General features: G+C 33.3%; 1 protein-coding gene across 1 annotated transcript in view; it reads left to right on the top strand.

Annotated features, from left to right (window-relative positions):
• Positions 1-11,903: 11,903 nt before the first annotated feature.
• Positions 11,904-27,057, top strand: part of ABCB5 (ATP binding cassette subfamily B member 5) — a 90,652-nt gene continuing 75,498 nt past the window's right edge. Inside the window, exons 1-4 of the mRNA XM_054564528.1 lie at positions 11,904-11,956; positions 14,591-14,648; positions 17,054-17,204; positions 20,878-20,932. Coding sequence (XP_054420503.1) covers positions 11,904-11,956; positions 14,591-14,648; positions 17,054-17,204; positions 20,878-20,932 — 317 coding nt within the window. The remainder of the gene's footprint in view (positions 11,957-14,590; positions 14,649-17,053; positions 17,205-20,877; positions 20,933-27,057) is intronic.

Genomic DNA, 27,057 nt, shown 5'->3' with positions numbered 1-27,057 from the left:
AATTTTCACATCAATATTCAAAAGGGATATTGGCCTCTAGTTTTCTTTTCTTATAGTATCCTCATCTAGTTTGGTATGATGGTAATGGTAGGCTGAAGAATGAGTTCAGGAGTGTTCCCTCCTCTTCAATTTTTTTAAATAGTTTGAGAATTGGCATTAATTCTTTAAGTGTTTGATAGAATTTACAGGGAAAACATCTAGTTCTGGGCTTTTTTGGAGGGAGAGCTTTCTCAATCTTCTTATTCATTGTTGGTCTATTCAGATTTTCTATTCACGATTCAGTCTTGGTAGGTTGAATTTTTCCTCAGAATTTATTCATTTTTTTTCTAAGTTATAGTTTGTCAGGGCTTCCTAGTAGTCTCTTATGATCATTCTATTTCTGTAGTAGCTATTGTAATAGCTCTTTCTTTCATTTCTGATTTTCTGTATTTGAGTCTTTTCTTTCTTTTTATTAGCCTAGCGAACCATTTGTCAATATTGCTTATATTTTTAAAAAACTAACTCCTAGTTTCTTTTGTCTTTACTATTGGCTTTCTAGTCTCAATTTCATTTCTTCTCTTTGTGTTCTTTGTTATTTCCTTCCTTCTACTAACTTTGGTCTTGTTTGTTCTTTTTCTAGGTCCTTGAGCTGTACAATTAGGTAACTTGAGATCTTTTTCTTAATGTAGGCATTTATTGCTATAAATTTTTCTGTTAGAATTGTTTTCGTACATCTCATAAGTTTTGATATATTGTGTTTCCACTTGCATTTGTTTCAAGATTTTTTTTATTTCTTTGATCAATTGATTGCTTAAGAGTGTGTTGTTTAATTTCCACACATTTGCAATTAACCAGTTTTTGTTTTCCTCCATTTTTGATTTCTAGTTTCATACCTTTGTGGTCAGAAAAGACACTTGGTGCCATTTCAGTCTTCTTAAATTTGATAAAACTTATTTTATGAATTAATATATGATCTGACCTACAATATGTTCTGTGTGCATTTAGAAGAATGTGTATTCTGCTGCTGTATATATGGAATGTTACATATGTGTGTGTTAGGTCTATTTGTTTTAAAATTCTAGTCCATTGTTTCCTTATTGATTTTCTGTCTGGATGATCTATCCATTGTTGAAAGTGGGATATTAAATTACCCTACTATTATTGTATTGTTACCTGTTTCTCCCTGGAGAGCTGTTAGTATATGCTTAATATATGTAAGTGTTCAGTGCTCAGTTCATAAATATTTACAATTATTATGATTTTTGATTAATTGACCCATTTATCATTATAGAATAACCTTCTTTGTCTCTTATCACAGTTTTTGACTTAGAATCCCTTTTTTATGATATAGCTACCCCTGCTCTCATTTGACTTCTATTTGCATGGGACATCTTTTTCTATCCTTTCACCTTAAGCCTATGTGTGTTCATAAAGTTGAAGTGAATCTTTTGTAGGCAGCATATAGTTGGGTCTTATTTTTTAATCCACTCAGTCACTCTATGCCTTTTGATTGGAGAATGTAACCATTTACATTTTAGTAATTATCAATAGGAGAGGGCTTACTAATATCATGTTATTAATTGTTTTCTGGCTGTTTTATACTTCCTCTTGCTGTCTTCCTTTGTGAATTAATGATTTTATGTAGTTGTATGCTTTGATTATCTCTCTTTATCTTTTGTGTATCTACTGTAGGCTTTTGCTTTGTGCTTACCATGAGACTTACATAAAACATCTTAAGGATATAACAATCTATTTTAAGCTGATAACAACTTTGATTGCATACAAAAAATATACCCTTTTACTCCTCTGCCAATACTCTATGTTTTAAAGTAAAATTTACCTTTTTTATATTATGTATCCATTAACTTATTATTATAGCTATAATTCTTTTTAATAACTTTGTCCTTTAACCTTTACACTAGAGTTAAGTGATTAGCACACCATCATATTGCTGTATTAGACTATTCTGATTTTGACTGCATACTTACCTTTACTGGTTACTTTATATTGTCATGTTACTAGTTAGCATCCTTTCATTTCAGCTTCATGAACTCCTATGAGCATTTCTTTTAAGGCAGGTATAGTAGTGATGAATTCCCTCAGCTTTTGTTTGGGAAAGTCTTCATCTCTCCTTCACTTCTAATGGACAACTATGCCAGGTTATGTTTTCATGGTTGAAAGGTTTTTATTTTTCTTTCAGCATTTTGTGTATATCATCTCACTCTATCTTGGCCTACATTTCTGTGGAAAAATCCAGTGATAACCTTATGTGGGTTTCCTTGTTTATGAGGATGTTTTTTGTCTTGAAGCTTTAAAATTCTTTGTATTTAATTTTAGATCATATAATTATAGTGTGTATTGGAGATCACTTTGGTTAGAAATTGTTTAGAGATCTATGAGCTTCATGAATTTGGATGTTGGGGTCCCTCTCCAGACTTGAGGAGTTCTCAGTCATTATTTCTTTAAATAGGCTCTCTGCCCCTTTCTTTCACTCTTCTACTTCTGACTCCTAATAGTGCATTGATTGTGTCTCTGAAAGTTCATGTAAGTTTTGTAAGTTTTCTTTAGTCTCTCATTATTTTTTTTTTTGTTCTCCTCTGACTAGTCATTTCAAATGACCTATCTTACACTTTATAGATTTTTTCTTCTGCTTGATCCAATGGGCTATTGATTGCTTTCTATTGTATTGTATTTTATTTATTGTATTCTTCAGCTCCAGAATTTCTGTTTGATTCTTTTTTATGATCTGTTATATTTCTCATTTTTTTCATATATTGTTTTCCCAATTTTGTTGATTCGTTTTTCTGTTTTCTAGTGGTTCACTGATCTTCCTTAAAACAAGGATTTTAGATTATTTATCAAGCAAATTGCAGATTCCCATTTCTTTGGGATCAGTTACTTGTAAAGTATTGTGATTCTTCCATTTCTTTGATTTTTCATGTTTCTTGAAGTCTTGCAGTGTTCTCTTTGCATTTGAAGGAGTAGACTCCTGTTTTTACTGACTGGGTTAGGGAGGGCGATATCTTCTATCAGCCCTGTTAGGGATTCTGAGGCATTCTTAGACCCTTTTTATGACTATGTTCCTCCACATTTCTTGTTTCCTTTCGGAGGGAAATTCTTAAGACTGACTATCTTCTCTTCCTCCTGCAAAGCCATACCATGTGCTGACAGCTTCTTGTTTCTTTGTGTTTCCTACAGTTCAGCTGTGTGTGCTTTCTCCCAATCCCACAGAGTCCGGCCAGCTTTCTACACATGTGCATGCTCACTAGCTATCTGAAAAGGCTTGCTTCCACTGCCCTCACAGGTACACACAGGGAGATAATCACTGGTTGGGGTGTCAGGGGTGGGGGTGATGTGCAGAATGTTGGTAATGTCCATGAACCAATCAGAGGGAATCTGCAGGCAAGGCATCCCCAGCAACTCATGAGCAGGCTTTCTGATAGTTTTTCTTTCAGCATTTTGTATATATCATCTCACTCTCTCTGTTTCTGCAGAAAAATCCACTGATAACCTTATGGTGGTTTCCTTGTATATGACAGAGTCCACCATAGAGTTAATAGGATCTGCATTCCCTTGATATGTTCCATCTGAGCCCTGGCTGGTGTTTTCCCAGTTGCTTCCTGCCCCTCAGTCACAACACACTGCAGTTTGTCCTCTGAATCTATATCCTGTCAACCTTCCCTTAGAAACATGTCTCAAGTATGACTTTCTTATGGCTATCAAACTGGATCATAATAGGTCTACCTAAATATTATCTTTCCCCAAGTCTTTCCAGTCTATCCTTGGTATCAGGTTAATTGTACCAAATACCAATGGCCCTGTCCCTCTCATTCTCAGAAAATTATAGTATTTTCCCTAAAAAATTAGTTCAATGCTTTGTACAAGCATATCTACCTTATCTCTTCCCCCATTTCTGCATGAACTGTCTGTTCTAACAAGACTGGTCTTATTCCATTATTGTGAGATAATTTACCTTTGAATTCCTGAAATTATGTTCCCGTTCCTCCTCCACTCATTTCCAAGTACTAACCTCAGGGCCCTCCTTATCTGTGGAGTGAAACCATTTTAAGTCATAATGTTCTTTTCAGATGCTAGAGTAGTCAGTCACTCTATGTACTATTCATCACCTTACTTTCTGTCTTGCTAGTTATATTAGTCAAGGTTCTCCAGAGAAACAAAAGGAATAGGAGAATAGGAATATATATATAGTGTTTATTTATATCTCTATATAGATATGAGAATGGATAAATGATAGATAGATAGATAGATAGATAGATAGATAGATAGATAGATAAATAGATAGATGATAGATAGATTTTGATTGATTAAGCTTAAGGAATTTGCTCACAGGAGTGTGGTGACTGGCAACACTAAATCCTCAGGGCAAGCTAGAAGGCTGGAAATTCTGGCAAGAAGTTGATATCTTGAGTCTAAAAACAGTCTGGAGGCAGAATTTTTTCTTCATCATAGGACCTCAGTATATTCTCTAAAGGCTTTAACTAATTGGATGAGGCCTACCCACATTATGAAGGGTAATCTGCCTTACTCAAAATCAACCAACTTGAATGTTAATCACATCTAAAAAAATACCTTCACAACAATATACAGACTGGTATTTATTCAAATAACTGGGTGTCATTGTCTAGCCAAATTGACACATAAAATTAATCATCACATTGGGTATGTATATTTTTTAGAGTTCTTACATATAATTCTCAGTTCTGCAATCTTGCTAGACATGTGGAAGGAAGAAGGAAACAGCATTTGAGGAACTGCAGTAAGTCAAGTATTAGAAGGTATGAAAACAATTGGAGCCTGTAAAGAGTATAAAACACTTCATTTGAGAAAGAATAGCTTTATAGAGAAGACAAACAAAAAAAATTTTGTGAAATTTGTCCATACTCAACAATGATCTTCTTACTGCTAGTTTGTTCTTTTTGGAGCTTTTATAGAATTTATATCTTTTTCCATCTTATCAAAAACCTCATGTTTTCTATCCAACCTGTCTATCTTAGCTATGCATCATATTATTCTTATTCACCATGTTTCAGGATTAAGTTCCACTCAGAAAATTTCTTCCCACAGTTTTCCATCTGACTTTCCATCTTGGCATATGAACTCCCCCCCAAAAATTTTTTAAGCTAAGAGCCCTTGTAAACAAAATATTTCTTTCTAATTTTGTATTTCTTTGTATCCTCTATAGTATTTGCTATGATAACCTCTACATAGTTATCAATCAGTAAGAATTGGCTGACTGGCAGATTTTACTTAGGCCAAGTAAGATGTTCACAGTTCTATTCTCACATTACCCACTTACTGTTGGATATTACCAGCTGATTATCTCACCAGTATCTCACATTTGATATGTTTCAAACCAAATTTATTTTCTTTTCAAAACATTGGATGATATAGAGGAACAAACCAAACCTGTATCTTTCCATATAATGATGAACTCCTCATTGTCCCATTTTTTCATCTTGTGTCCCTTTGTCTCATGCACCTTTTTCTCTCCACCATATAAATCATACTCCCTCTTTCTGGAATACTCTCCTTGATCTTTATATGTCAACCTCCTTCTTAAAGTTCAACTTTCATCTTAAAAATTACCTCATAGAAGAGGTTTACCCTGACTGGACAGTATAACAACCACATTACTCTTCATCACATTGCCTTATTTTAGTTCTATGCCTAAAACTTACCACTGACTGGCATGACAGTTGATTGAGCACTGTCCTGCAAAATAAAAGGTCACAGGTTCAATTCCAGGTCAGGGCACATATCTGGGTTGTGGGCCAGTCTGCATGAGAGAGGCAATGGATCAACCAATTTGTGTTTCTCTCCCTTTTTCCCTCCCCTTCCACTCTCTAAAAATAAATAACATCTTTTAAAAAAAAACCTTACGCTATCTCATTTTTCTAATTTATGTATGTTTTTGTTAAGACTGTACCAAAAATAGGGTATAAGCTCCATGACAGCAGAGACTTCTAGGACAAAAAAAATCATCAGTTAGACTGGCTGGTATGGCTCAGTTGGTTGAGGTGTCATCCCATAACCAAGTTTGCAGATTCAGTTCTCAGTCAGGGCACATACCTAGGCTGCAGGTTGGATCCCCAGTCTGGGCATATGGGAGTAAACAAATAAATGTGTCTCTCTCACACTGATGTTTCTCTCTCTCCCTTCCCCTCTCTCTAAAAGCAATCAAAAAATGTCCTCAGGTGATGATTTTAAAAAGTTATTTAAGCTTGTTAAAAATGTAGATTTCCCAGAATATTGCCTTAGTTTCTTATTCACTACATGAGGGGTAAGGACTTGAAATCTGTTTTTTTTCCTAAATCATGTTTATTCTATTACAGTTGTCTCAATTTTTCCCCCTTTGCCCTCCTTCACCCATACCATCCCTCCCCCTTTTCCCACAGTCAATTCCCACTCTGTTGTCCATGTCCATGGGTCATTCATACATGTTCTTTGTTTAGTCCCTTCTCCTTTCCACCATTGTCCTCCTTCCCCATCCCTTCTGGTCACTTTCAGTCTGCTCCATGTTTCCATGCCTGTGGTTTATTCTGTTCATTAGTTTAGCTTGTTGAATAGATTCCAGTTTTAGGTGAGATCATATGGTATTTGTCTTTCACCGACTGGCTTATTTCACTTAGCATAATATTCTCCAGTTCCATCCATGTTGTCGCAAATGGATGGAATTCCATCTTTCTTTTTTTTTCAATGCAGATTGATTGATTTATTTATATGTAAAAATTCATTATAAAGTATTTAAAAATTTAAATCCATTATAGTCTCAGCAATTAAAACATGACACCAGCACAGAAATAATCAGGTAGATAAATGAAATAAAATGAGCATTCCAGAAACAAACATATATATCTGTCTAACAATGTAATATATGATTAAACTGATATTTCAAATCAATGGAGAAAATAAGGCTTTTTCAACAAATAAGGTGCATGGACCGCTATTATTTGAAATAAAACAAATATAGAGTCCTATTTCATACATCATACAAAACATATTCAAGTGAGTTAAAAATTAATATGTAAAATCTAAGGAGTTTTAGGAGAAACTACAAGATTTTTCTTACCCTGAAGTAAAATATTCAAACCCAGAAGCTGTAAAGTAAAATATTAACAATATGAGTATATTAAACATTTAAGCCTATACAGTAATATACATATAAAATAATTAAAGGACAAGTAATAGAATAGGAAACTATTTGCAACACATCTAAAAAAGGATTAATAGTTTTTTTGGGGGGGAGGAGAAAAATTCTACAACCATTTAATCAAAAAATGGACAAAGAATACCAAAAACTCATTTAAAGCTTTTTAAAAATAATAGAAATAGGCAAGAAATATACAAAAACAGGTTTAGTTTCAACAAATAATAAAGGAACAATTAAAATAACACATCATTGTAACAATCAGATTAATAAGTATTAAAAATATTGGTAATATCAACTATTGGTGACTGTGAAAGGAACTGAGTATTCACAGACTTTTTCTTCATCTTCTTAAAGCAGTCCCTTTAGCATATTTTGCAATGCTGGTTTGATGGAGATGTATTCTTTTAGCCTTCTTTTGTCTGGGAAACTCTTATTTCGTCTTCCATTTTAATTGAGAGCTTTGCTGGGTAGAGCAGTCTTGGTTGCAGCCCTTTGCTTTTCATGACTTGGAATATTTCTTGCTATTCCCTTCTGGCTTATAGTGTTTCTGTTGAGAAGTCAGCTCCTCGCTATACTGGGGCTCCCTTCTATGTTACTACCTCTTTCTCCCTTGCTGCCTTTAGGATTCTGTTTGTCTTTGATATTTGACATTTTCATGATGATGTGTATTATAGTGGGCCTCATTGGGTTCCCCTTGAATGGGACCCTCTGTGCTTCCTGGATTTATGTGACTTTTTCTCTCCTCCAATTGGGGAAGTTTTCCATCATTACTTTTCAAACAGGTTCTCTATCCCTTCCTCCTCTCCTTCTCCTTCTGGTATCCCTATTATACAGATATTACTACAGTTCAGGTGGTCCCGCATTTCCCTAAATGCCTCTTCATTCTTTTTTAGTCTTTTTTCATTTTCTTGCTCTTTTTGGGAGCTTTATTCTACCTTGCCCTCCAGCTCACTGATTCAATCCTCAGCTTCATCTAGCCTGCTTTTGATTCCTTCTACTGTGTTCTTCAATTCTGAAATTGTATTCTTCATTTCCTCTTGTCTCTTATTGATAGTTTTGATGTCCTTTTGCCTGCTGATTTAGTTTGCAGTAAGTTCCTCGTAGTTTCCCTGTAGTGTTTTTGTAATTTTCTCTGAGCTCACTGAGCTCATTGAGTTTCCTTAAAACTGTTGTTTGGAACTCAATATCTGATAGTTTACTTGCCTCTATCTCGTTTAGTTCTCTTGTTGTTGTTTTTTTAACATATGCTCAAGGAGATTTTAATGCCAAGAGGTTCTTTGATCATATTTTAAAACCATGATATGGACAGTAGATAAGAATAACATTGTTAGCATTGCACTGTATTTTGAACTTTATTTTTATATTCTTAAATATAGCAGAAAGAAAAATAAAACTTTCTCTAAGGAGTTAATGCCTTCTATTTGCCAATACTAGTGCTAGGTGCTATAGACCTGTGCTTCTCAAATTTGATATACAAACCACCTGAAAATTCTTATTAAAATGCAGATTCTATTCAGTAGTTCTAGGGATGTATCCAAAATTCTGCATTTCTATAATAAGTTTTAAAAAGCATGATCCAGTACAGCCACTATGGAAAACAATACATGGGTTCCTCAAAATATTAAAAATAGAGCTGCCATTTTAACCAGTAATTCCAGCTATGGGTATGAATATGAAGGAAAATAAATCACTATTTCAAAGGGACATTTGCACCCCTGCATTCATTATAACATTATTTACAATAGCCAAGACCAGGAAACAATCTAAGTGTTCATGGATGGGTAAATGAACAAAGAAAATGTGATATACAGTCATACACTGCCAAACAACAGAGATACATTCTAAGAAATGCATCCTTAGGTCATTTTGTTCATTATATGAACATTATAGGGTGTACTTACACAAACCTAGATGGACTAGCCTAAACTGTATGGTACACACCTAGACTATATGGTATAACTTATGGTTCCTAGGCTACAAGCCTGTCCTACATGTTACTGTACAAAACTGCACAAGATTAAATCAAGCACAAAAGAAAATGATTCAATCAAGAGATGTGGTAAACATAAGATGTATGAGGCTGCTACTAGTGTAATACGGCATACTGTTTTACAACAAACTTTATTTTTATAAGTAGAAAGAATACACTCTAAAATAACAATAAAATGTACAGAATAGTAAATACATAAACCAGTAAAGTAACATAGTCATTTATTGTCATTATCAAGTATTATGTACAGTACACGATTGCATGTGCTATACTTTTATACAATGGGCAGCACACAATTGGTTTGTTTTCACCAGCATCACCATAAACATGTGACACATTGCCCTATGATGATAAGACAGCTACAGTGTCACTAGGCAATAGAAAATTTTTAACTCTGTTATAATCTTATGGGACCATCACTGTATATGTGGTCCACCATTGATCAAAATGTCATATATGGCACATTACTGTATATATACATTGGAGTATTATTCAGCCATTACAAAAAAAAAGGAAATCCTGCCATTTGTGAAAACATGGATGGCCCTGGCCAGGTGGCTCAGTTGGAGCATCATCCCTTACACCAAAAAGTTGTGGGTTCATTTCCTGATCAGGGCACATACCCAGATTATAATTTTGATCCTCAGTCAGGGCATGTATGGGAGGCAATCAATCAATTCTCTCTCTCTTTCTCCCTCTCTCTCTCACACACGCATGCACACACACAACACACACATACTTATTCTCCCTCTTTAAAAAAATAGATAAATCTTGAGGTCATTATGCTAAGTGAAATGAGTCAGACAGAGAAAGAGAAGTATTGTATGATCTCACTTATATATGTGGAATCTAAAAAATTTGCTTTTCTACACACTAACAGTGATCAGGAAAAAATTAAGAAAACAATTTTATTTATAATAGCATCAAAAATAATAAAATGTTATATATGTTTTGCCGCAACTCAAAATAATTAATTCTTCATTTCTAGTAATGTACCAGGTATTGCTGATGCTACTGGTCTTGGGACCGCACTGAGTAGCAAGGCTGTAGTATAGAGGAAAAAAAAATCATATGAGTTCCTCAGGAGAAGAAATCATATCTTTTTACTTTCCAACTAATGACTGATACATCTTATAAGCTCAATAATTTTTCAATGAACTCATAAAGGACTAGATAAAAAAATATAATAGGGTAACTAGGAATTGTAAAATAAGGCAGAATTTGTCAAAGAACATAATACAGATATGAGCAAAGCACAAAAAGGAGGTGATTATTTTCACACTGCAACAATGGGGTAATTGAATGAATGCCCTGCATGTGGTATTACTCAATGATTATTTATTGTGCCAGTGTGACATTGACATATTAAAGAGATTTATTTTAGTTACTATAATTGCTAATTCAGCTAACTAAAAATATTATGGGACTAAATAGAAAACTGTGCATGTAAACATTGCAGATCTTTAAAAAGAGTGTTTATTTGGCTCATTGAATTGTCTTTGCTTACCTTGTTTCCTGGTATGCAGCACAACATGAAGAACAGAATGTGCTCTACCTGGAAATTAACCATTGTTGGAACCCAGAGACTACAGAGTGATCAGAAAATGAGCTTTTTAAAGCACAGTTATAAAAGTGCAGTTATTTGTTGAGAAGAGAAACCACACATGATTTTTATGTAAATGAATAGACATATACTTCATAAGGTGAGCTTCAATTGTTTTGATTTCTTTTTATGAATATGAGTCTTATTATATAATAGTTAACTACCATAAAATATAAATGATTAATAGAGTGTGTTTTATTACTTTTCTTACACATATGTCAAAATAATGAAATGGGGTAAAGTCAGTATAGCAATTGTAAAGATTTTCTATATGGAATTATGACCACTGATTTCTGAAAAAGGAAGAACATGTCTTCTTTCTCAGGCACTAAAAACTGATCCATTAGGACTCCTTTCTTCAGGGAGAAGCTTACTATTTCAAAGTGTATTTTTTTCAGATATTCAGGTAATATTTAATGACTTAGTAATTCTACTCTAGATTTTAAATTTATATTCTGCATAATCATCTCAACATAGGTAGTATGTTATATGGCCTAACAAATGGAATTGAGTTAAAAAAATCTCTTACATTTGCATTGAAATGATAATTTATGTAAATAATTGTGACCTTAAGACAAGCTAAGATTCTGGAGTGTCATCCAAAGAAAGAATACATTATGCTTAATAGAATTTGAATGATGAGTTTTAATATATTCTATTTTTTGATAACCATTAGTTTATATTTGGTAGAAGCTCTAACTTGCTTATATTTGGTGAACTAAAGAGCCCTCTCTCTCTAACTGCTCACAGAGACTACTGCATGAAATTTTTACAGAGAAAAATAACCATAAGATAAAGTTTTCATCAATTACAACAAATCAGTGGCAGAGTAGAAATAAAATCCAATGTCTTGAAAACTATTCATTGTTGTAGAATCTAACATTCCTTTTATTCAGTTTCTAGAATTTTCACTGACTTTAAGTCCAAGCCCCAAATGAAACAAAGGAGCCATAAATTCAATGATAAAATCTGAATAGTTACCTAACCAGAAACCTCAGTTGGGGTGGGGAGTGGAGAGGCAGTGTGAAATTCAGTAGTATGATTTTTCAGAAGCTATTAGGGATATAAAGAATGGTTTATATAAACTAAGTGATAAAATTTCATATAGCTATGATATATTTGTTAATATTTGGTTTCAGAAGAATTAAATGGTAACTAAGATGGAAAATTCTGAAAGAGCTGAAGAAGTACAAGAAAATTACCGGAGAAATAGGTAAGCTTTACCCAAGTTCTAAAGAAAGGGTTCTGCAACCTCAAAGATACCTTATCCTTTTCACAGCTGTTGCAAAAATGTTTATATTTTTCCAAAAATGGCATTCCTACTTGCTTTTTGCTGGACTTCAACATAATCAGTGTTATAGATGGTTTAATAGTAATTTTAGGAAGTGTTAATAACTGTAAGATTTAGTGATTTGGTACTTCAGGTATCACCTCTTCTGAACTTCTTGTAGCTTACCAAATGCAGACAATCCCATTTTAATTCTCTATGGATCCTTCATTTCATATGGCATATTTAATAAAAGAAAATATTAGATTCTGATTTTTTCACTGAATGGAAGTCTATGTGTGTATGTATGTTATAAAAAGTGTCTTCACCTATATAATCCATTAATTTAGAGATATAAAGTGAAAATGGTTTAAAATCTATTATATTTCTACTTTCACCATAGTAACTGTGTTACATTTCAATGTATAAACTGTGAGACTCAGGTGGACCCCTCTAGATCATTGGTTCATAAATGCAGGACTACAATAGCCAGATAGGGAGTTCCTGCCATACCTGCCCATTCCTCTTCTTCACTTTCTTTTTTAATTATTATTGTACAATCTCTTTTCTTGAATTTATTGGGGTTACATTGGTTAATAAAATTGTATAGGTTTCAGCTGTACAATTGTATAATATATCCTCTGTATATTGTATTGTGTGTTTACCACCCAAAGTTAAGTCTCCTTCCATCACCATTTATTTCCCCTACACCCTCTTCTACCTTCCCCAACTCCCTCTTCCTTCTGGTAATCACCATGCTAGTATGCTGTTGTCTGTGTTTATGAGTTCTTGTTTTTGTCAGTCTTTTCTTAATCCTTCACCTTCTTTACCCAGCCCCACATTCCCCCTCCCCTCTGACATCTGTCAATCTGTTCTCTATCTAGGAGTCTTCACTTTCAACTCTGGTAGAAAAAAGACTTTTAGAAGAATACCCAAGGGGCACCCAGTTAGCTCAGTTGCTAGAACACAAAACTCTTAAAAGACTACTCAGTCCCTCCTTCCAAGGCTTTCCATGAAAGTCAATGGCAGATAAAAGTGTTTCCCTAAAATAAAATCTATTAAAATAGAGTTTACTTCTTGATCTTAGGCTTTAAAATCTTAGTTTGGGGTGGGGGAAGGACTTCATAATCTTAAAGCACTTCTTGTCATCTATGAATCATCTCAGAGCACTTGGCCCAAAGCATAAGTAAATTATTAACCTCAGATGGAATAAAACTAAGTGACGTCTCATTTATCAACACTGATGGAACAATAGCTGTAAAGCTGTAGAGAAAAGTTGGAAATTTGTCCTTCTGTGATATCTTATTTAAAAAACTTAATCTGATCCCCTCCAGTCTCCTGTTAATGTTTAAGAATTGGTATATATTCAATTGACAGATTTCCCTGAAATAAATAGATAAAATTTACAGTTTTCATCTGGACCTACTTGAAATGCGAGCTACAAAATGAAATCTTCAATGGGGAACAAAATGCACAGTATACTTATTTAATATGTAATTAATAGAAATTTAATTTAACGTTTACAGTGGCTCTTGAGCAATTTGTTACAAAGGGTTAAAAATTCTAATCTACCACTTCATACTCATTAGAGTGGATACTATTAAAATTAATAATAGTAAAATAAAAAGTATTGGAGAGGGTGTGAAAAAACCTTGTGCATGGTTGGTAGGAATGTAAAATAATGCAGCTGCTATGGAAAATAGTATGATTGTTCCTTGAGAAGATAAAAATAGAATTACCCTGTGATCCAGCAAGTTCCTCCTTAGATATATATATCCAAAAGAATCAAGAGTAGAAATTGAAGAGATATTTGTATGCTCATATTCATAGCAGCATTATTCACAGTAGCCAAAAAGTAGAAGCAACCCAAGTATCCATTCATTAAGAAATGGATGAAAGGATTTTTTAAAAAATGTTTCTTTGCTAGAAAATATAATATATATATATAATTAAAATTCAAAAAGTGTGGTGTATATATACAATGGAATACTACTTAGCCTGAAAAAGGAGGAAAATTCTGACATTTGCTACAACTCAAATGATCCCTAACGATGTGCTAAGTGAAATAAGCCCATGAAAAAAGGACAAAATACTGCATGATTCCACTTATATGAGGTTCCTAGAGTAATCAGATTCATGAGACAAAAAGTAGAACAATGTTGGCCATAGGCTGGCAGTTTCAGTTGTTTGTTTTTAAGATTCATGGTGTTCTGTGGGTGGATGGTGGTGATAGTAACACAACAATATTAATGTACTTGACACCATTGAACAGTACACTTAAAAATAATTAAGATGGTAAATTCTATGTTTATGTGTATTTTACCACAATAAAAAAATTTTACTCCAAGTGTGTTCCTTCAGTTATTACTCTAACTAATGGGAAAAGCCAGTAGCAACTTACTTTTCCAGTGATTATACTAAAAAGTTTTGTAGTGTCTATCATTAAATTTGTTTTTTAAATTTCAGTATTATAAATTTACTAATAAGGGTAAAATTTGACACTTCAGCACAATTATAATTAGAAAATGTTGCAAATTAATGCACATTATAACCTTTACATTTTAAACTTTTATTTTCCAGTAAACTACAAGAACAACTGCCCAAAGTAAGAAACCAAGTTGTTGGACCTTTTGAGATAGTAAGTGATATCAGTTAGAATGTATGCATATCAGAAAATTTTAGCACATTGTCAATAGTGGATAAAAGGATTGTTTGATAGTTTACATCTATTTGGGAGGAAATTGGAATTAAAAATAAATATCAAAGTATTATTTCTAATAGGAAAAATATAATCAACCCAACAGCAGTTTCACAATAAGGGAATCATACATAGCAAATCATAGAGAGAAGGCTGACAGCTGTGGGGGAGGGTAATCTGGCAGGTGATGGAGGGATGGAGCAAAAAGGAAAAAGAGAAAATTAAAATAAATGGAACAGGTTTAATTCTTTAAAAAAATAACAGTATCTATACAATGATTCCAATTTTGGGTAAAACTAAGTTCTGTGTGTGTGTGTGTGTGTGTGTGTGTGTGTGTGTGTGTGTGTGTGATACATAAACATCAGAGGCTGTGTCTGACTGGTATGGAATTATGATTGACTTTTACTATTTTGTTTACATTTCAGTATTTTCCAATGAATGATAATACATTGATATGAGCTGTTTTTATTATTTTTAAGTGCTATAAGTCCTTTTCAAATAAAAAATAATTATCTAAACATTTTGTAAAGGCTATGCAACAGAGTATGTATCAGCACAATTCTTTGGCATTATGTTCAAGAAACATTCTCAGGACTGTGTTCCCAAAACAGCCCTTCATCTACTCTATCTTTAAATCAGCCCAGCTATAAATGTCACTAGACATACTCATGAAACAGTACCTTTTTTTAAAAACGAGCCAAATTTTTTAAAAACCTGGGGAGTAGCAGAACATGAGAAACTTTATCGAGGAGGTAACAGATTACTCTGGAGGATGGTGGGAGGAAGAGCAGATAATCTCTTATCTCTAGTACCAAGTACAATGCTATGGCAGTTAATTCATAAATATTTATAAACTATTGCATTAATGAATGGGAAAACATTAAATGTTTTTCAGTCTCCACTTATAAAATATGAGGTCTGTCCAGAAGGTGTCTAGCCATGTAATATAAAAAATAGAGACATTTATTGAAGATACAAGATACAAGAAACACTGTACGTAGGACAAGGACACCTCAGTCCCCTTCAAAATAGGCACCTTGGGATCTCACACAGTTCTCCCAGTCACTATCAGATGCCCCGTCATATTTTCCTGAATCTCATCAGTGGTCTGAAATCTCTTCCCTTTCAAAGGTGATTTTAGTTTTGGGAAAAGCCAGGTGCAGGGTGCCAAATCTGGGCTGGAGCGGGGCAGAGTCACCCGGGTGATTTGATGTTTCTGAAAAAAACTGCAGGAGACATGATGCATGAGTGGGCATGTTGTCATGATAAAGCTGCCCATCACGAGTTGCCCATACCTGCAGCCTTCTGAATCATCCTAATAGTTTCCACAGAAGAATGTTCAAGCTTAATGCAAAATTTGATGCAGATTCATTGCTCTACTTAGTCATTTTGTAAACGGCCACACAGTACACATGCTCACTCAACAGCATCTACCACCCCCACTTAACTAGTACAGTGAAGTAATCATTGTTCACACATACGCATCCCAGTCCACTCTCCTTGACTGCCAGGTTACATCAATGTTGCACAAACCATTCTTGTTATATTAACAATGAATGGAGTTTTTCCAGACAGACCTCAAATGTACTAAGTCTCACTTGCTGTTATTCAAACCTAATTTCATTTCAGTATCATTATACATTTTATCTTGACCTCTCTCAGTAAGATAAATAATCCACATTTTCAAGTTGATGTTTCTGGTTTTGGATAGTGCTGTGGGGACCTGAGATCTATAGAATAGAATGGGAAACACTTCAATATTTGACTTTCAGTTATTTATTTCTTATTCTAAACAGCTTTGCAAATTATTGTAGACTCTAATTTACAGAACAGATGTTGTCCTGCATAGAAAAAAATCTTAGGAATTTAAAATAAGAATGAAAACTGTAATTAATTACATTTGGTAAACTAATATTTACTGGATAGTTATTGTTCATTGCACTTTCATTGCTATGACATTGATAAGCCTAGGGAATTGAAAGTTTGAATATCAGTTGTCCATCATCCAATACATTATCATTGCAATCTTTTGAAATATCTTAATTTATTCCAGAATCAACCAAGTGGGAAGAAGTTTCTGATTCATGACCGCATCTGACCTGACTCATGTCACAGGTCAACAATATGTACTGATTATACTACTTCATATTTGTCGACAATTTCCTTAAAATGCATTATAAATCCCTAGGATTGGTAATTTTTTTAACTTTATAAATACTTACCCATGATTGTATACATTTATTTAATCTCGTACTTAATTTATAAAATAACATTTACTTGATGGCAAAAACTATAGGTTGGTTTTGGGTTTTAATTTACTACTATGTTTTGCTTATTTTCCTCAGTTTCGCTTTGCTGATGGACTGGACATCACACTCATGATCCTGGGATTACTGGCATCATTGGTAAATGGAGCCTGTCTTCCTATAATGTCAATGATTTTAGGAGAAATGAGTGATAATCTTCTTAGTGGGTGTCTAGTCAAAACCAACACAAGTGAGTACAATATTTACTTCTCTATATTATTGGAGACTCAAAAGCATTATAAACAACAACCAGTAAGCTCATAATGCAGATTATTGTATTGTCAAACAATATCCATATCATATGTACTTGTCATTTATTCTTCTATATTGCTAGGGACTAAAAAACCAACATTGATATTCATCAGCATTTTTCAAAGAAAAAAGAACCAGTAGGATGTGTGTGTATATATATATGCATGTGTTTATATATAGAGAGACAGGCAGACAGACAGACAGAGACAGAGAGAGAGACACACACACACATACAAAGAGAGACAGAGATTTATTTTAAGGAATTGGTTTACTCAACAATGTAAGCTGGCAAGTCCCAAATCTGCATGGTGGACCTGCTGGCCGGACACTTGGGAGAAAACCAGTGTTGAAAGTCAAATCCAATAGCTGTCTGCTCATGGTATATAAAAATCATCTGAGACCCAGTATTGCTCAGCTTATCTCTCTACGTATTCAAATAATTTTCTATCTAAAGTACGGCATAGGAAATATAGTCAATAATAATGCAATAACTATATATGTTGTCAGATGGGCACTAGATTTATTGGTGTGATTACTTAGTAAGTTATATAATGTTCAATCACTGGGTTATACACCTGAAACTAATTAATATTATAAATACTGTATGTCAACTGTAATTGAAAAATAAAAAAATTATTTAAATTGAAAAGAAAGAAATGGTGATTACATCAGGATTTAATCAAAGACTTGGGCCATTCCCGGCCATTTACCTCTAATTCACCCTTTAAGAAGAAGAAATCAAGAATGGCTAAATCTTTCAGAGAGCTATTTAGAATTTCATTAATAGTATACAGACATGCATGACACTATAGAACATAATACAGCAAAAATGCCAAAAAGAACATGCAGAAAATTATAGTACTAGAGACAAATAGCTTGAATACAGATAGGAAAGCAATCTAGCAATCAGGTGTGGGAAAAACTGTTTTTGTGCTTCCCATAATTATAGATGTCCTTCATGTATTATTACCTTTGAAGCATCTTATTTTAGGGTCTTTTAAAGTGATACTCTTTAGATGTAAATTTCATCAGTTCTCCTAGGCACTAATATAAAGAGTATTCACTTTTTTAAAAATCTGGTGGATATTATAAATATTAATATTGATAATTCCCTGATATTACATTTTCCCCAAGTTACACAGTAGGAGGGAAGTATCCTTTAATTATTATTATAACTAGGATAAATGTCTCATTAAAACCTGTCTTTTAGACATAAGCCTGACTTTATACATTATACTCCCTCTGTGCCCTCTTTGCGTATTTGACTTTAAATACTAATTTGTACTTCTGGTTTTCCACCTGAAGGCTAATCTTTCTGGTGTCCCAATCTTGTCTGAGTGCAATAAAGCTGTTGCTTCCACCTCTAGGTCCTTGCAATTGAGGATCTCCTTTCTTCACAGTTACTGTTTGGCTGAACAAAAAGTTAGTTTGGTTTTTCCCATACAATGGCTCTAGTAGCACTTAGTTGTCTTTAACTTCATTTGAAACAATTTTGTTAGATTGTATTGTGACAGTTGTCATGTCATCATACAATTTTTTAAAAAACATCAAAATTGGTGAATTTTTTGTAGCCATTTTAATATTGAAGATGGAAGAAAATAATCAACCTTTTCAGTATATTATGCTTTTTTGTTTCAAGAGAGGTTAAAAACACAACTGAAACACAAAAAAGATTTGTGCAGTATATGGAGAAGGTGTTGTTACTGGTCAAACGTGTCAAAAGTGGTTCGTGAAGTCTTGTGCTGGATGATGCTCCATAGTCTGGTAGACCAGTTGAAATTGATAGCGATCAAATCAAGAGATTAACTGAAAACAATCAACATTATACCACATGGGAGAGTGAGAAAGATGACTTAAAAACATGCAAATCATGAAGTTACTGGTGAACATAAAAAATGTGTCTTTTATGGAAAAAACCAAATGGACTTTATGGCCAACCCAATAATTTTTTAATATTTTAATGATAGAAGCTAAATTAAGGATGTTATTCTGTTTGTTAAACAAAAGGAACTACCAATTCACTGAGCAAATATTTGTAATTGCCAGTGATGTCTGTGTCCAAATGAATGGGTGAAGGAGGAAAGGAAGTAAAAACCTAGCAACCTAAGGCAGTGGCCTTTGGAGAATTCCTTCTGCTAGACCTACTCGATAGCTGATTGCCCTAACAGCTTTAGGTAGGATAGGCCAAACCTAGCTCATTGATATTGATTTGAATTTTTATTTTTGTTTTTGTTTAAGGCTTTTCCATTTCTGGGGTTTTTTTTTTTTAAGTTTCATTGTGGAGTATACAAACTTTTAATATTGATTTTCTGGTGGATAATAAAGGAGGATTGTTTGCTCCAAAAGATGAAAATATGAATACAGCTATTACTGCTCTAGGACCCATATTTGTGCCAACATTGAGCTTTTGCACATGCCACCTCTATTAATATAGTCTCCAAAATGAGATTATACAGTTTTTATGTGATTCTAGGTACCACTTTCAGAAATAATGTTTATTATTTTTGTTAGCTCAGTTAATCTTACTAACACCTTTTACTAGTCAATTCTGATACTTCTACTATGTTAATTCTGATATTTGGAATAAGCTGCTTTAAAATTCTTTCCTGCCATAATTTCATAAATGGATTAAGAGGGAAATGATTATTTGCATATAAATAATGATCATAAACATTATCATATGTCAAGATGTTGTGGTTATGTAAGAGATGAAGAGTCATGATGTTGCCCTAGCTTGGTGGCGCAGTTGGTTGGAGTGCATCCATACACAGAAAGGTTGTGGATTTGATCCCCAGGGTGCATATAAGAGGCAACTGATAAATATTTCTCTCTCTCTCTCTCTCTCTCTCTCTCTCTCTCTCATTCCCTCTCTCTCTAAAATCAATAAAATTTCCTCGGGTGAGGATTTTAAAAAAGGGGTCATGATGTTTACAACTCATTTTATATATTTATTATAGAGGTTTAAGAAAGAATATTATGATAGTGATTATGGACCACTGTTTTGTGCCTTTGGTGAAACCATGACCTTGGTATACTAATTAATGTTTGATTTTTTTTTACCAGATACATAAAAAAATTTACATAGAAAACTTGTAACTCAAGGAGTGTTTTAAATACTGTTCTATTATGTTGCTATCCTTGTTATACTCAGCATATTTCAATGGGCTTTATTTACATTTTTCCCATGACTACTGCTTCTAGAATTTTCACGTGTTCATGCTTTTCTTGGATTTTCTACATTATTCCCAGTGGTATCTCAAACAGAATTCTAAATGCATAGTCTCAGCAGGAAAGGGGAGGTCTATTACTATTAATTATATACAATTGTTGCCTGAAATTGGGGATGCCCTAAAGAATTCTTTCCTGGTATGAGCTTCATAGTTAATATTAACTTATAATTTTTCATCTTGCATAAGCACTTATTGAGACCAGAGATAATTATTTCAAATTTTAAGTTAAAGAATAGAAAGTGACATAATCATAAACCTGTCTATAGGCATTAAGTTTATTTTCTTGAGAATGCACCGTATTTAGTTTGGAGAGCTATGTATGAAACAGTATGGCCAATTATGAAATAACTGCCTTTATAATTTAAAAAAACTTTTTTACAGCAAATTATCGAAACTGTACTCAGTCTCAAGAGAAGCTGAATGAAGATATGATTGTGTAAGTCAAAATGAAATGTAAACATCATGTACATTGCATGCTGCTTTATTTAATATTTATAAGGAAAAACCTGTAAGTTTGCTCATTAATCATTAATATTATTTACAAGTGATTAAAGCAAACATGTCCTCTTCTTTCATTAGGTATATAAAATATAATTATTACATAATATTTTCTTCTACTGAAAAGATATGTAGGTTCATATGCTTTAAGTTGTATTTGACAAGATTATCATCAATAGAAAAGTTGTTTTGGGGTTTGCATTTTTACACCAATTTTCCCTCCTAGAACTGAAGGTACATATCCTAGAGTTTAAATGACTTGTTTTTCCTTTTTTTCAAATTATTTTTCTTACAACAAATGTTATAGAAAAATGCCACTTCTTTGGTCTTTAAAAAAAAAGAGAAGTGTGCAAAAAATAGTAAAAATAATAATAAAATGATAAAATTTGATTGACTAATTTTAAAAACTAATCATTCAGACAATTATAGTTTTTAGACTAAAAATTGTAAAGTCTGAAATAAGTAATTTATAAAGATATTCTGTTAGTAGTTTCATGTATTAAACAGCATGCTTTCCTCTGTCATGTGTATTGAGTCTTTTAGTTAGAGAGATGTTACTTCACTGAGTATATTTACTGGATTGCAGTAGTATCTCACTAAAACGATGACTCTTTGTTATAGACCTAAGTGATTTCTCATGTTTTTGCCCAAAAGTGAAGCCTCCATGTTGAACAACCCTAGAACACACCTATCACATCTCAGGGACATCCTCTGGACCATAATTCTTGACCTGTACTGTCCAATATGTTAGCCACAGCCATACATGGCTATTTAAATTTGGATTAAATAAAATTAAATATTCAGTTCCTCATTCTCAGTCACATTGCAGGTGTTCAATTGCTACATGTGGCTGGCTGCCATAGTGTGCAGTACAGATAGGGAATATTTTCTTCATCACTAAAAGCTCCACTATCTATTGCTGCTCTCTACCGTGTGAATGGTATCCCCTCAGGTTGTGCTTTGTTGCAGCCTCAACTTTCCTTGAGGGAAAATTCTCTTTTGTTTTCCAACTTTTACATAAAATTTCTTTATAGTGGGTTTTCTGAAAATTCCTGAATAGGATTCAGGGTAGTGTCTTCCACTGAATTCTGTTCTTACAGTATGAAAGCAGGATTCTGATGTACAATTATATAGTAAGAGTTTCTTACAAAAAGTTTGGAGCTTTGAAAAATAGGGGTATCCACTTGAAGGACAAATAAAAGGGAGAATAAGCTGAAAAATATGTCCGTACAGTTATTAAAAGGTTACTAAACTTATTAAAAATCATTTTTAACATTTATAATGTAGTATTTGTTAGGCTACTATTTCTCAAACCAGTGTTCTTTTTCTGGAAATATTTGAGATACATGATTTTGAAAGGTTCCATGGTCAAATTGGTTTGGAAAACACTCTATCTGACAGCCCCCTCTTAGGTACACACAGGACAGAGAAGGTAAAGGCTCCATTTAATCCAAGCTTTCCAAACCTATTTGACTATGGAAATTAATTTTTTTCTCCTAACACCTAGTTACATTCTGTGGTACTAATGTTTTGATGATGACATTATTGCTTTATGTTACCTTTTTTTAGGATAAGCTAATACCTCTATCATACATAATCATCAGGAACTGAAGAATTTTATTCTACCTATTTTCCAAAAACAATGACTCATAGCCTTATAAAAAAATGTAATGCTTTAATGTTAGGTCTGTGCCTTTGTTTTATTTATCAGGCAGTTATTCTGAAAAATAACTGAATCTCCTCTTGTTGAATTGGATTATAATGCCTAAATAGTCCTAAGATTATTGTTGATGAATATGATTCCTCCTCTTTTGCTGTTGAGAGTTAATTAATTCTGTGTGAACTTTTAAGCAATTTGCTCCTTCCTTTTTGCTACTTTGGATATATCTACTATAATCTAGTTGAAAATGAAGGGGCAGACTAGAGGACCAAGTATACATTAGACTTAGTTCAACTGCATTCCATGTAAAGCCCATCATGATAGTCACTTCACCATGGGAATAAATTTCTCTCACACATAAAAATCTACAAGACAAGAGGGGAGGAGCGAGGAGAGTAATGGGAAAAGGAAGGGGAAGGGTCAAATCAAGGAACATGTATGAAAGACACATGGACAAAGCCAAAGTGGGGAAGGATTGAGGGAGGGAGGTGGGAGTGGGTGGGGCAGGTAAATGGAGACAAATGTATATGAACAATAAGAATAAATTAAAAATAAAAGAAAAAATAAAAAATCTGTAAATAGGCAGTCTAAGGATGAAATATGACTCAGATGTAATCAGGGACTCAAAATTTTTCTGTCTTTTTACTAGTTATATGACCACATCCATCTTAGTTGGACATATTACCACTCCAAGTAAAATGGAGGTTCTCTTACTTCGGAAGAAGATCAGGTATTGAGCAGTAGATTAGATAGATAGTGATTTCTGCTGCGTCAAGTTGTAGCCTGGAACATTTCTCAAATTGTATACAGTGGAAGTGACTGATATTAATAGATAATACATTTTAAAAGAAGGGGGATTCTTATGGTTCATTGATCTGAAACATCCTAGGTTGAACAAAATTAAACTATTTCTCTGCTTTTAGATTTTTAAAAATCTTTTTTGTGTATTATCAATTTCTGAGGGGTAGTGGTGATAAGTATACAGTGTTTCCCAAACCTATTTGAAAACCTTTATTCTCAGAAATATTGCCAGAGTGATTCACCTCATAACCTAAGAATTCAAGTCATAGATTCAGGATTCAAATGGTGGGCTCTGCCACTTGCTAGTTACAGAAACTATCCGGTAACTCCTATATGCTTCAGCTTCTTCATCTGTAAAATGTGATGTTAATACGGCCTGTAGATTCAATGATGCTCAGATATATAAAGTTCCTGGCATAATATTCAACACACAATACATGTGCAATAAATGGAGCTATTAAATCAATCTTAGTTTGCATACAGTTTTGAATTAGAAGGTTTAGACCTTGAAGTTAGTTTCATTTCCTAATACAAAATAAAGCCTGGGTTATGGGACTACTAGGTCCCTTCTTGGTCCCAGGTACTTTGGAAGACTGATTAATAGAAAAGTAAGAAATGAGAAAAATTAAGTATGGTTCTTTCATATTGAATAAATTGAATGCATTTTTTTCTTTGTTTTCAAGGAATAGTCTTTTAAAAAGTCAATCAGTGCTTACATAAAAATTATCTTAATTACTTTTTCTGATTAAATACTAAATATACTCATTGTAGAAAATATGAAAAGATAAAAATGCACAAAGAAAATTAAATCACTTATAACCCCACTACTAATAGATAATAAATATTAATTTTTTGTTTATATTATTATGGTACTTTTACATGTACAAGTATGCATATATAATTTTAATGATATTAGAATTATACTGTTTATATGATTTTAGCTTTATTGAAGCATAATTTACTTATTAAAACGCTCACCAGTTTTAAGAATACAATTTAATAGTTTTTAGTAAATTCACAGAGTTGTGCAGCCACCACCACAATCCATTTTTAGAACACTTCCATCACTCTACAAAGACTCCTTCTTTGCATTCAGTCATTCCCCGTCCCCACCCCCAGCCCCAGGCAACTACTTATCTGCTTTCTATTTCTAAATATATTACATCTGTATAGAAACATATATGTACAAGTTTTGCACCTGGCTTCTTTTATTTACCATGTTTTTTGAGGTTTATTGATATTATGACATGTATCAGTAGTTTATTCCTTTTTATTGCTTAGCAGTCCTCCATTGCAAGGATATATCACATTTTGTTTATCTATTCACCATTTGGATTGTTTCTGGGTTTTGGGGTTTTTGGGTTTTGGGGTTTTTTTGGCTATTTAAAAATAATGCTTCTATGAACATTGATACATATGTAGACATATGTTATTATTTCTCTTAAGTAGATTACATAGGAGTGAAATTGCTGGGTCATAAGGAAGCTTATGTTTATCTTTTTAAGAAACTGCCAGACTGTTTTCCAAAGTGACTACACCACTTTCCTTTCTCACCAACATGTGTAAGAATTCCAGTTTGAATACACCCTTGTCAATACTTGTTATTGCCTGTCTTTTTTATTTTATTTTTTAAAGGTTTTATTTATCTATTTTTAGAGAGAGGGGAAGGGAGGGAGAAAGAGAGGGAGAAAAACATCAGTGTGTAGTTGCCACTCAAGCATCCCCTACTGGGGACCTGGCCTGCAACCCAGGCATGTGCCCTGACTGGGAATTGAACCGGCAACCCTCTGGTTTGCAGGCCAGCACTCAATCCACTGAGCAACACCAGCCAGGGCTGTCTGTTTTTTTTTATTACAGCCATTGTAGAAGATGTGAAATTTACATTTCCCTAGTGACTAATAGTAAGCATTTTCTTCATGTACTTTTTAGGTATTCATGTTTTCTTTGGTGAAATATCTATTCTAATATTTTGCATACTTCTTAATTGTCTTATTGAATTGCTAGTTCTTTATAAAATCTAGATACAAATTCTTTGTCGTATATATGATTGGGAAATAGTTTCTCCTAGTCTGTGGCTAGTATTTTCATTTTCTTAAAGGTTTCCTTTGAAGCACAAAAGTTGGAAATTTTGATGAGGTGCAATTTATCAAGTTTTTTTTTTATGGGTTATTCCTTAGGATTTAAGAATTCTTTAGCCTAACCAAAGATCATGAAGAGTTTCTCCTACATTTTCTTCTAGAAGTTGCAACATTGTAGATCTTACACTTAGATCTGTGATCCATTTTGAGTTTATTTTTGTGACTGTTGTGAGGTAGGGATCTAAATTCTTTTTTTGCATGTGGCTATCCATTGATCCCACCACTATTTCTTGAAAAAAACTATAAGTTCTCTATTGAATTGACTTAGCCACTTTATTAAAAATACTGTCCATAAGTGTAAGGGTTAGTGTCTATTCTCTTAATTCTGTTGTATTTATTTATGTTTATCCTTATGCAACTATTAACAATGTCTTCATTACTGTTCTCATAGCTTTTAAATAAATAAATAAATATCAGGAAATGTAAGTTCTTCAAATTTGTTCTTTTAAAAAATTACTTCAGCTTTTCCACCCTGACCAGTGTGGCTCAGTTGGTTGGGCATCATCCTGCAAACCAAAAAGTCATCAGTTCAATTCCCAGTCAGGGCATGTGCCTGGGTTACAGGTTCAGTCCCCAGCTGCAGCATGTCCAAGAGGCAACCAATCAATGTTTCTGTCTCACGTCAAAGTTTCCCTCTCTTTCTTTCTCCCTCCTTTCCCCTCTCTCTAGAATCAATACAAGAAAAAAACTGAAAAGGATAATAAAAGATATCATTTAAAAAATTATATTTGCTATTTTGAGTTTTTTATTTATATATAAATTTTACGCTCACCTTTGTCAATTTCTGCAAAATAGTCTGATTTTTTATTAATTTATGCAAAATAGTCTGATTTTTGTTGATATCTGCAACATAGCCTGATTTTTGACAGACATTGCATTAAACCTATATATTTTTAGGGAGGTTGTCATCCTAATAACATTGGGTCTCCTGATTCATAACATGAATTGTCTCTACATTTATTTAAATCTTCTTTAATTTCTCCCAACAGTGTTTTGTAGTTTTCAGTGTATAAATCATACATTTCTTTTTTTATTTGATTTCATAACCCATTTTTCTCTTACAATATTACATTTTTTCTTACAACATTAAAAAGTTCTACAAGTTGATTTTTATTAAACTTACAGTGTTTTAGGCTGTCCTTAAATAGTCCCTCTTATTAGAAAACAGTCAAGTTTCATTATTTGTAATATTTATACTCTATTAAAGTTACGAACACTGACTTGGCAAATACTGAACCATTGCTCCTAGGATAAGTACAGGGTTAGTTTCCTGTGAGCCTCTGGCCACATTTTCATCAATCAATCAAAATGTAACCTCATTTTATATGTATTTCTGTTTAAAGACACTTTATTTACTATATTATTGATTCATTAACATTGAATTCACAGTCAACAGCACAATAACTCATGTGCCACAGTTCCCAATACCCCAAAACCAACATCATCTCAGTGTCCAGAATGCCA

This window comes from Pteronotus mesoamericanus, unplaced genomic scaffold (assembly GCF_021234165.1).
Source record: "Pteronotus mesoamericanus isolate MK-2021 breed Mesoamerican mustached bat unplaced genomic scaffold, CSHL_Meso_final scaffold_85, whole genome shotgun sequence".
Taxonomy (NCBI): domain Eukaryota; kingdom Metazoa; phylum Chordata; class Mammalia; order Chiroptera; family Mormoopidae; genus Pteronotus; species Pteronotus mesoamericanus.
Note: the sequence above shows the minus strand (reverse complement) of the source record. Positions and strands in the feature narration are given on the sequence as shown.